At 47.9% G+C, this 12325-nt stretch overlaps 1 protein-coding gene across 1 annotated transcript in view; it reads left to right on the forward strand.

The window, feature by feature from the left end:
- Positions 1 to 414: 414 nt before the first annotated feature.
- Positions 415 to 12325, forward strand: part of LOC102947088 (relaxin receptor 1) — a 57432-nt gene continuing 45521 nt past the window's right edge. The window contains exons 1-2 of the mRNA XM_043521752.1: positions 415 to 496; positions 10447 to 11257. Of these exons, the coding sequence (XP_043377687.1) occupies positions 11209 to 11257 (49 nt within the window). The 5' untranslated portion in view covers positions 415 to 496; positions 10447 to 11208. The remainder of the gene's footprint in view (positions 497 to 10446; positions 11258 to 12325) is intronic.

The following is a 12325-nucleotide window of genomic DNA, read 5'->3' on the forward strand; positions in this document are numbered from 1 at the left end:
GGCTGACTCTGTCATCCTGAAAATAATCTAAAACGGCTTATCAGTCCATGTTGGGCTGCTCACAGATCATGTCACCTTTTCATTTGATCCTTCTCAATGTGACCTGTAATCCCCTAGCCTTCTGTGTCTGCAGTTCCTGATTTCCCAGCTCTCTGTCGTCTCTGTGTCAAAGAGTCCCAAGGCACATTCTGAGTGAGTTTCTATGTAAGCTAAGCTCTCCCTTTGCCTCTGTCCATGAGCTCTTCCTGAAGTTCTCCCAGAGAGTCCTCACTTAGTAGGCGGATGTTCCTATCGCAGGATCAGATGCTGTCCCCCGTTGCAGCTGTGCAATTTCGCTGAGTCACTGAGATTATGGGAGACACTGGCCCATAATGCTGTGTGCGCTTTTGATCCAAAGTGAAAGTCACAATGATTCTCACACAGTGGCAAACCTGCTCCATTCTTTTTCCAGAGCCCACAGGGAAGTTCTTCGCTTCTTTACTGCATCGTGACTTTAGTAATTATATGTGTTCAGCTCTGTACAGAACAAGTAGAAAGACATAAGTCTCTGCATCCATTCTGTAAAGTCAAGCAATACATTAGACCAGAGGTGGGCAAACTATGGCCCGCGGGCCCATCCTGCCCAGCCCCTGAGCTCCCGGCCAGGGAGGCCAGCCCCCGGCCCCTCCCCTGCAGCTACGCCCAGCCCCCTGCTATTCCCCCTCCCCTGCAGCTACGCCATTGCACGGGCAGCACTGCTTGCGCCCGCCCACCTCCCAGGCTTTCCAATAAGCCAGTCCTGCCACTCTGAGCGGCATGGTAAGGGAGAGGGGGGCAGGAGGTCCTGGGGGACAGTCAGGGGACAGGGGGCGGTTAGATGAGGCGGAGGTTCGGGGGGGGGTCGGTCAGGAGACAGGGAGCAGGGGGGGTTGGATAGGGGGTGGGGTCCTGGGGGGCAGTTGGGGGCAGGGGGTCCCCTGGGAGGGGGCGGTCAGGGGACAAGGAGTGGGGGTTGGATGGTTCAGGGATCTTTCGGGGGTGAGGGTGTGGATGGGGTCTGGGCAGTCAGGGGACAGGGAGAGGGGGGTTGGATAGGGCGTGGGGTCCCGGAGGGGTGGTTAGGGGCGGGGGGTCCTGGGAGGGTGCGGTCAGGGGACAAGGAGCAGGAGGAGTTGGATGGGTCAGGGATTCTGAGGGGGGCAGTCAGGGGGCGGATAGGGGGTGGGGGCCAGGATGTTTGCGGAGGCACAGCCTTCCCAACCCGGCCCTCCATACTGTTTTACATCCCCGATGTGGCCCTTGGGCCAAAAAGTTTGCCCACCCCTACATTAGACACACTGAGCCGGGCTGTCAAAGTTAGGTATGTACAAAGCGTTTAGTGTATGTGTGCAAAATGTCCAGCATTCAGGCATAATTTCAGGAGGTTGCAGCAGTCAGTGTGAGAGATTATGGTTATTGCCAGAGGGCTGGAGAAGAAAGAGAATGGATTTTGGAACGACTGCAGGGGAAGAATCAATAAGAGGCAGAGAAGAGTTTAATGCAAATCCTGTTGTGTATTAAAGAATCACAAAGCACCCAGCTGGATTTCCAACAAAATGCTTGACTTATTAAATAATGCAAAGATTTCCATGGCATAATAGAAATAACAGCATTTTATCAGCTTAAATGCCTTTGGAGCAGCTCTCATCAGAGCTCTTCTGTAGACAGACACAGGTGCAGGGTAGAGCATTAGCTGCAATGAAGCATCCTCCCCTCCTCCTCCCCCCACATGCTCACAATTCCAGTCAACAGGACCTCAACAGGCACCCCATGTTTTTGTTGACCCAAGTGCAATAGACTCAGAGATCATTAACGTTTTACTTCCTGGAGTAAACAGTAGCATTATGCAAAGCCCATGTCTAACAAATGCAGCCTTAATGTATCACTACAAAAGAGGTCGACAAATTGAAGAAACTTTAAAAGAAAGCAACATGAATGATTGTGACTGGAGGGAGCAACTTGTGAGAAAAGATTACTGTGAGGTATTGAAAACGGTGATAAAATTACAAACTATCATTTTAATTTGTAAGGGGTTTCCCAGTCCTGCTTGCAGACTGGGGGGGTTTGCAGGGAAGTGTGCAAAAGGAGTCCTCCTGCCCAGAGCCAGCCTAGAAGGTGGGGTGAGTCATGTCTCGGCTTTAGGGAGCAGCTTGCTTTGTCTCTCTGTTCGGGGGTTCTTATGTGTTATCGTTCTGAATTTTAAGAAATGAAGTCATGTTACATTGCAAACTCCCAGCAAAAGTAATGTGTTTGTATCTTCGCCTCTCTGTGTGGATGCCATGCACACACAAATTACAGGCGCGTGTAAGTGATGAGTGGTGGGGGATAGAGAGATCTATAACTATTTGGGGCACAGGCGCCAGCTTCCAACTTTCCCCGGGGATGCTCAACCCCCACGCAGCCCCAGGCCCACCCCCACTCCACCCCTTCCCTCAAGCCCCCACGCCACCTCTTCCTGCCCCTCTCTGTCCCCACCCCGCCTCTTCCCTGCTTCTTCCCACCCAGTTCTGTCCCCTCCCTCGAGCACGCCGCATCCCTGCTCCTCCCCGTCCCTCCCAGCACCTCCTGCATGTTGCGGACCACTGATCACACCGGGCGGGAGGCACTGGGAGGGAGGGGGAGGAGTTGATCAGCAGGGCCGCTGGTGGGGGGAGGTGCTGGGGGGAGAAGGGGGAGCTGGCTGCCGGTAGGCGCTAAGCACCCCCTAATTGTTTTCTGTGGGTGCTCCAGCCCTGCCCTGGAACACCTATGGAGTTGGTGCCTGTGATGTGGGGGGTAAAAACACTAAGGCTGGGATCTTGTGGGGTCCCACAAGTGTGCAACTGGAAGAAATAGGATGAAATAAATAAGAGGGAAATTTAGGCTTACTGTCAGGAAACATATGTAGTCACCGACATCGGTTAGGATCCCCAAAAGAAGGAGCAGAAGCCCCGTTGCTTGGGAGCGTGTTGGTACGAACCTCAGGGCAGACTGTTAGGAACCAGGGCACAAACCCCAAATTGGTTGTAAGTTCTGTACTTAGATTTCACCAATCAATTATCAAGTGTCAACTTCTCAGTCATTATAATAGCATGGAGTCACAGACAGTCCTCTTGGGTATCTGATTTATCTTGCTACACAGGTGAGTGTACCTTTGTGACAGCTGGTCCCTTACACCAAGCATCACAACAATATTCAGATTACTCCCAGCCCCAAGGGACCAATCACTTGCCCCAGGTCTGTTGCACCTTAGATCTCACCTAAAGATATTAGGGTTGGAAGGGACCTCAGGAGGTCATCTAGTCCAACCCCCCTGCTCAAAGCAGGACCAATCTCAAATTTTTTTTGCCCCAGATCCCTAAATGGCCTCCTCAAGGATTGAACTCACAACCCTGGGTTTAGCAGGCCAATGCTCAAACCACTGAGCTATTCCTCTGTCCCCCCCTCCCCTGACTATGCTTGTAGACAATCCTATAATAAACTCTATAAAGATTTATTAAATAAGAAAAGCAAATGAGAGTTATTTACAAAGTTAAAGCAGGCAAACATTGATACACAAATGAGTTACAGTCTTAAGTTTCAAGAGATAATAGAAGCTTGTATAATAAGCAAGCTCTATAAGTCCCTTAGGGCTAATCCAGGCTAAGCAGCTGGGGATCTCTTGCTTATGCCTAGAAACACCTTGCCCCCCAAAGTCTAAGCAGCATAGAGGTAATAGTTCCTGTTTATTAGGGGTTTATTCCTTTCTTCTCACATGCTTTTGGCTGCAATATTCAGCTGATGGGAGAAGTACTTTGCATGATTCATCTTCATGGGCAGGAGGCAGAATAACAACAAAAGTCTTTTGTCCCCATGTTGATGCTACATAGGAAAATTCCAGGTGCAATGTGCCACAATAGTCTGTTGGGTATCTATGGGTCTTTTCTTTTGGGAAGGGCATAACACCTTCTGTTGAAGATCAGCCTTTCACCCTAATTAATGTCTCTTTTCTGTCTCCTGATTTACACAGTCACAGAGGATCCTAATACAGCTGCTCAAATATTACTTTACACGGGATACAATGTTGTAAATGAGATTATTGAATGCTTGTGGGTGGCTGCAATTATTAAGCCTAAACACTAAATACATTCTTATTCTAGTACCTATTTTACCAATACTAACACATAGGTGAGCCATAGCAGGTGATTCCAGCTATGTGTGTGTCAAAGTTCATTGGAGACATGGGGATCTTGGCATGAGCTGGCACCTGGCCTGCCAGCATCACAGGGATATTTAAAGCTACATTGAAGAAAGTACTTGAAAATGTACAGTTAGGACACATGGCACCTCTGGGCCCTTCGTGGCCTCCTTGAGGGCACTGCAAACAGGTCTCCAGCCTCCAAAGCCATCTCCTTTCTCAGGGCAGGAACCTGCAAGTCTCTCCCTCCAAACCAGGGATTTAGGCTGCAGTTCCTCCTGCCCTTCACAGTAATCATCTTAGGTCGGCTGAGTTCAGCAGTTGCTGTTTGTTATCTCCCAGAGGCTAGGACAAGCTTACGGGCGAGCAGCCAGCTTTCACAAACCACAAATCTGGGACAAAAACAGTACAGAGAAAACATCATAAAACAGAGAAAAACATCATAAAACAATAAACAGTCTACAAACATGCTAAATTTATCAGCCATTATTCATTTTCTACATGGAGACCCTGGTAGATTTCAGAATCCTTCAGACCTGTGGGTGAGAGCAGCACTCTAAGTATCAGAATGAAAAAGTACCCGCAGTGCTGGAAACACCACAAGAGGCCACTCCAGCTCCCCAAAAAAGTGCTGGAATGATGTTCTGGAGTCTTCCAGCATGATGCGAATGCTGCTTCAAACCCATCCAGCAGGTCTCTGCCCTCTTGGTTAAAGTCTCATGTCAGTTCTTAAATCAAGTGAGAGTCAACCTTGAGTTGTTTCAGGCTGATATGTCACAGGCTTTGTTCCCCAGGCCTCCTGAAAAAGGTAAAACCCCTCATTGTCACTTTCCCCGGAGAGCAACACTTGAAAGGGCTGGGTATCTGCATAACTGGCATTGGGACTCTGCCTTAATCTCTCCCCAGTGGTTCCAGATTCCACAGGCAAGCCACCCAGCGAGCCAGGAACACAAAGATACATATCATACTTATTGATACCGAAGTCTGTGAACAGCCCCTGTAACCATAACATCTGGCACATGTAAATGTAACAGTCTTTGAAGTTTCCATGCTTTCTGGGTCTCATCTCCACATCTCCCTCATCAGAAGAGAAAGAAATTAACTCCTTTGTCCTGGGTGACAATACAAGATGAGAAAGGAAACTGAGTCACAAATTTCTTTAATACAAATAAACCTGAAGTTTCCCAGTTCTCTATAGATCAGACCTAATCGGAGATGATCCTCTCTCTTATTTCTGATTCCGTAGCTCCCTGGAAAGGAGAGGTCCAAGTCAAAATCCTGACTAGGAACCCTCAAATCTTTGGTGGAATTTCACAAGCCAAAACTTGATCCCATTCCAGTTTTGTCTGTTCTTGAACCAAACCAAAATTCCAAACACCCCTGATCTTTAGGAGAGTTAAAAGTCTGGATCCAATTTCTGCAGCTCAGCCCCAACTTGGAATATTGTGGTGGTGTAACTTTGAGTGATTGATTCTTCTTTGATGTTGCATGCGATGCTGCATATGTGTAACTCCACGCAGATGTCTGACATACCAGACCCTGAAGTGTTTTCATAACATTCATTCTGGACTAATTCTGCCATTTTTGTGTTATTTTTGTAGCACAGGCATCTGTATTATTTTTGCAGCAGGCTGCATGCCCACAGGATTTCATTTCAGCCAGACACTGAGAATTTTCTCTTTACAAGACCTTCGTATTTTACCTTCCCATGTGTAGTCAGGACAGCTTTCCTCACAGCCTAATAGCTAGTCACAAGTCACACTGCTGGGTCCCTGGGAATTACAGGGTTGAAGCATCATCGTGTTTTGTGAACCCTCAACATGGATTTTCATTTTGGACCTTTGATTTGTCTTTTAAATAAGTAGCTGTGGTTTTGAAGTTTAAGCAGCTGATAATATCTGTCATTTTGAGATCCTAGTGCAGTGTCCCCAGTGTTCCAGGGTTTAAACTTCATTGTGTAGTGATGAAAAGCCAGCTTGCCCTGTGATATCAAGCCCCAATCTAGCTTCTAGTACAGCAAGCCAAGCTTCTAGCTTTGATGGTGCAAATCTGAAACCTCCACAAAGAGAATGAAATTTACACTCCTCTTCTCTAAAGAATTTTCACCAGGCTAAACCATTTTTAAACCCTTAAAAGTTCCCCATCCCAGGGAAACACAACTGCTTTCCCAACTACTTTAGTTTCTGTTTGAAAAAGAAACATTTTGATTCTCTGTGTTTTTTCCCCTGCTGCAATCTCACCGTGGTCAGTTTTTAGCTTCAAAGTACCCTTAGATTTTAAATAAATTTGATATAGAGCCATACACATTTTATGCCTGGACCTTTGAAAGCTCCTCTCTGCTTCCTTATGATATTGCGGTAAGAATGATTGACCTAGTCAATATCAGAGGGGAAGCCTGGGGGGGAAGTCTTCTCCCAGTGATCTCATTCCTTTAAAATTGGAGATAAAGGAGGAAATGTGTTACCATGCAAATTGCAATTAGCAATTCATTGGACTTCTTTGCATGCAGCAGAAGCCCATTGGCTGGGGTCTCATGAGAGGGGAGGTGTTATGTCAGGCTGAGTATTATTTCATGTATAAATGATCTGTAAATCAGGGAAGTTTCACACACAGCTTTGACCACGCTGCACTTCTGGAACTGCAGACTCAAAGCAATGTCGCTTGAAGGTTGTTTTTCTTTATGAACTAATATTGCCAGGACTCAGAATGATTGAAAGTGTATTGCACCCCTGCACCCCCCAAAAAACCCTCACACTGCAACAAACCCCAAAATACCCCAACCAGAGTTTTTGCAGCTTTGCCCTAAAAAAGGAGGTGATCCAGAGACTCCACAGAGTTCGCTCTAGAAGCTTTGCTTTTGCTATTGATTTTATGTGGAACATGCTCAGATACTAGGTGAGGGGCAGCAGTATAAAACCCATAGATTAGATTAGATTTAGATAGAAACCTGAATGACACCAGTGGAGGAGGCTCCTCAGGACAAGAAGTGTCAGTATTGCCTTCCCTCTCCTTTACCTACTGCTAAAGCTGGTTTGGTTATTCTTTTCCAAATCATTTATCTGCCATGTTTTTGTGTGTATAAACCATTCCTGGCTAATTTTGGTCTTTAGTCAGCTGGCTCTACAGAGAGTTGAATAACGTTTGGAGAAAAGTGTATTTCATGAATTTTGCCCTTCAGTCTAATAGATCTGTGAACAAATGTTGTCACTGTTCAACCGGCTGCAAACTGTTTTTTAATCCCACCTTCACATGCCAATTTTGTTTGCCCAATTTCTAATGGCACCAGCCTACATGGTGGCCTTATCGACATTAGATTGTTAGCCACTGGAATAGCTGCTCCAGTGCAAACCCCCAATACAGACATGATTCACACTAGTGCAACAGGATTTGTGCTGATACGGTTCACCCTGATTTCAAACAGGACACGTCCCAGGGCTTGGAAACAGCAGGTACATGCCTATATACACCTCACTGGCACCTCTCTGAAGCAGTTGCCCCCTGTTCTCCAGAACCTCAGCTGTCATGTAAAATAGAAAGCAAGAATCTAGGTGTTATGATTGTAGAGAAACTGCTGAAAGACGTGAACCAAGTGTAACTAATGCAGAGAGGCGTCTGCCCATTCATTTCAGGGAGGGGTTAACTCAGACGGACAGTGAGCATGATTTCAGTGTCAAAACTGTAACAATTTCATTGGTTATGTGAGAAAGTGGGGGGGGGGGCACAAAAATCTGCACAATTTACTGTGGGCCATGCTTTAAATGGGTGGCGTTTGGAATATATCAGCCCTTGTGACTTTCCCGCCAAAAAGAGGAAAGGCCAAGGAAGCAGACATTTCTTAGAAATGTTTTCACCTAGGGGGTTAGAGCAGCAACTTGTGTAGATTGGACTGCTGGGTTCTAATCCCAACACTAGCAGGCATTTGCTGTCTGACCTTGAGCAAGTTTCTTTGTCTCTCTTTGCCTCAGCTAGTCCATTTGGAAAACTCAGATTGCCTGCTAGGGGTTGTTGTGAGGCTCAGTCATTAAGGTTTGTGAAGTGTATTGGGACCATAGAATGGAAGGTGCTAGAGATGGACAAAGTAACATGGCTAAATTATAAACAAAGCCTGTACCTTGGCTGCTGATAGATCAATAGAAGACTAGGGGCCTGCTCCTGCCCCCAGTGACTGAAACAGATGCACAAGCAGGCTGAAGAGAGGTTTTCTTCCTGCAAATTTTGCTGCGAATGGGTCTATGTCCAGGAAGGATGGAAGGCAGATTGTGACAAGATACTGTACATAGTACATCAATTCCACAGACAAGCACGGTCCTTCAAGATACCAGTACCTGAGTGATGGCTGGCTGATTTCTTTGCCATTTTAAGGTCACCTTGGTACAGGGTTTTGCTTTGGAGGAATGATGGAAGAGACGTTGATCAGGGTGGGCCACCCAGGAGTGGCACCCCCTACAGCTATAGAATGGGGACAGGTTTCAGAGTAGCAGCCATGTTAGTCTGTATTCGCAAAAAGAAAAGGAGTACTTGTGGCACCTTAGAGACTAACCAATTTATTTGAGCATAAGCTTTCATGAGCTACAGCTCACTTCATCGGATGCATGCATCCTTTTCTTTTTGAGAATGGGGACAGTTACAGTAATGGGAGCACCAGGAACCTAATCTGTCTTGTCTTCAGTTCTGCTGGACACCTGTCCAGAGCCTAGATCGCTACCCTATTCCTTTCACTGAGGAAGTGAGTACCTGGCCCTTTTGTTGGTGCACAGAGGAAGGTGCAAAGAACCTTGCCAGTCTCTCCCCACTTCCTCCTCCTGCAAAGACCAGGCACAATTTTGATTTCTATGTGCAGAGAGACAGCTGTCTCTTAGGGCCCGCAAGGGAACTAGCAGGCCCAAAAGGAAGGAATGAGAGGAGGAGGGAAAGTGAGCCCATGGAAAATGGAGTGTGATGCAACGTGATGTGTGCAGGAGACCTGAGGCATAATCCATCCCAGAGCTCCCCAAGGATGGTACAACTCCATGCTGTCCTCTGTTTGGTCCTGTGCCCATCGAGAATAACCTGGCCCATTAGGAGGTTGTTACAGCAGGCAGGAAGATAAGCAGTGGCTATGGAGAGAGGCCTGATTTCTGGTTACATCTCTACTCCAGCCCCTATATAGTACTACAATTTCTCTGCTTCATCATCCCCAGCAATCTCCTTCCAGCAATTGCCTCACAGATCCCCAGGCACACAAGTCCCAGAAGTCAGTTGTCACTTCCAGTCCATTGGGGTCTTATGAGCCATAAATAAGCAATGTATATAAATTGCTCTATACATGAACCTTATTATTGAAGCTAGTGGCAAAGGCAGGAATAGAGCTCAGCCCAGGCTGGCTCCCGGTGCTGGGCTCAGAACCCGAGACACCTTTTCACAAATGTGAAGCAGTTTGCAGGAAACGCTACAGGTGCTCAAAAGTTTCATGAATTCAAAACCAGGCGTCTTTCTTTGAGCAAACCATGCACTGCTGCTATTTTCCCCAGCACTAGCTGGAATCCATCTCTAAGGCCTGGTTTACACACAAGTTTTGTAGCAGGGTAACTACTATTTCAGTTGGGGATGTGTGTGTGTGAAATTTTACAGTTATCCTAGTACAGAGGTGGGCAAACTATGGCCAGCGGGCCACATCCAGCCCGTGGGACCGTCCTGCCTGGCCCCTGAGCTCCCGGCCGGGGAGGCTCACCCCCGCCCCTCTCCTACTCTCCCCTAACCCCCGCAGCCTCAGCTCGCCGTGCCACCAGCGCTCTGGGAGGCGGGGCTGTGAGCTCCTGCCAGGCCGCGTGGCGGCGGGGCTGGCTCCGGCTGGGCAGCACGGCTGCCAGTCCTGATGCTCTGAGCGGCATGGTAAGGGGGCGGAGAGCGGGGGTTGGGGGGGAGGTTTGGATAAGGGGCAGGTGGTCCTGGCGGGCAGTCAGGGGACAGGGAGCAGGGCATGGTTGGATGGGGTAGAGGTTCTGAGGGGGGCAGTCAGGGGGCGGATAGGGGGCAGGGGCCAGGCTGTTTGGGGAGGCACAGCCTTCCCTACCCAGCCCTCCATACAGTTTTGGAACCCCGATGTGGCCCTCGGGCCAAAAGGTTTGCCCATCCCGTCCTAGTATGTCTGCTAGTGTGGAACCAGAGATATCAGTATAAAGGGGTCAGTTCCTCCTCCACTATGGGAATAGCCGTACTGATATAAGCAATTTTATATGGATATAACTGAGTCCATGCTAGGGTGGTTGTACCACTTCACTCATCTGTTATAGGTAAAGCAGTACAACTGTGTGTGTAGGCCAACCGGATGGAAGAGAGAAAATTGCTGATCTGAAGCAGTGTTCATTAGAAGTCATGTCCAGCAGAGGGCCCCCTTGCCAGGTCCTCGCTGTACCATTGAAAAAAATCACCCCCTCCTCTCATCTCCTACTCAGGACCTGGGCATCCTGCAGGGAAGCCACTCAGAGACTCAGCTCCCCTCAACTGCACAACCATGTGAATCAGCAGACACGCAGCAAGGACTAAAGGGTTGTTTGCCTTTGGAATCCTCCTCAGCAGAGGCAAGTGAAACAAAGCAAACGAGCCTTCTGCATTTTAAGCCAGATCCTCTCAGGTTCATGTGCCATTTCCCTAGAGGTAGGTGAGCCAGGTGCAAGTGGGGAAAAAAAAGTCAACCAGCTAACGCCCGTGGTGAAGGAAGATTCCCCACCCGCAAACGTAAATGTGAGGGTGAGAGGAACTGCAAATATCTTCTGGTCCTGGGGCCGCTTGCCACTTTCACTAGTTTGGGGCGCAGGAAGAAACGAGGCTTGATGGAGGCCACCAGCACCTTGCAGAGAGGAGCCTGCAGCATCTCCTGGGCTGGTGTGTGCAGTTGTGGGAGAGCAGAGCACATGTGCACCTATTAGCAGAAGAAGAGCCACATCTTCTCCAGAATTCCCTCCTCTCCTCCCCTTCCTCTTATTGCTTTACAGTAACCCAGAAGACTTCTCAATCTTTACTAGCCTGGGATTATAGTCTCAAGAGCTGCCGGCATGAAGCTTTTCCTCATTATTCTGCCTTCTCTTTTCCAAGCTGTTACAAGTAAGTGTCCGTGCTTGCAGTTCCCTTTATTCAAAATGGGGAGAAAATCAAAATGTTTGGTTGTGGGTTTTGGGAATGAGGGTTTTGGGGGTAGATCTAGCACATGTTAACTGGGATGGATGGATAGCTTGGAGAGCGGAATGCTAATTTCTGTCAAAATCTGCACCACTGTTGGTGTCTCCTTATTTCCTTGCTGCATCAGTTCTTTAGTTGAAGCAGAATGTCTTTGTGTCTGTATGCCTGTGCATACCTCTGTCCGTTCTGTCATCTGTTCTGGGCTTCCATGTTACCTGGCGTCTGAGAGGGAAGGAGAAACAATGGCAAGTTACAATTCTGTTGCTTGTCCAACAGGAAGAGAGAAGGTAGATTTGAATGACAGCAGATCGAGAAGCCATGTTAATTTCATTGTCTTAAGGTGAGCTGACAGACACAGGTATAAGTTTTGTGGCCAGAGTGGACAAAGAAAGGATGAAAAAGGGATCCTTAAAGCTGGATTTTAGAAAAGGATAAGGTGGCAAAGCCAGAAGTTCTTCAGTGTGCCAGTTTTACTGTGATGTGTTGTTTTGCTGTTTACCAATGACAATGGAAACTTTTCCCTGTCGCCACCTGTGGTGGGGAGAGGAGAAAGATATTGAACCCAGTGAGAAGGCCTTTACCCCCCCCCCCAACTCCCCCAAATCAAATAGCTTTTTATTAGCATCTCCCTTCAAATGATTTGGTTTTGGAGCAGCCCATCGCACCTCAGCAGTGAGTAACTTGCTGTTAATAGCGGGAGGGGTGTGTGTATTATATGTGCATGTTGTATATGAGTCTGAGCGTGTGTGCCAGGCAGGTACCTGGGCCAAAAGGGGATACCCAGACCTCAAGGGCAGGGGTACATGCCAAGGGGCCCAAAGGGCTCTGTGTAAGAAGACGTCCCTCCCAGGGGCTGCACGTTCTGGTCCTGTATCTGTGCTGCTGGTTTTGTATTTACTTGTTGCATTAGCTGTTTTATTTCGGGGGGATGTGGGGATTAAGGGAACGTTTCACCAAGTGAGAGGATTCTGTTGGGGAATTGATTTATTGAAC

Source organism: Chelonia mydas, chromosome 9, assembly GCF_015237465.2.
Source record: "Chelonia mydas isolate rCheMyd1 chromosome 9, rCheMyd1.pri.v2, whole genome shotgun sequence".
NCBI lineage: Eukaryota > Metazoa > Chordata > Testudines > Cheloniidae > Chelonia > Chelonia mydas.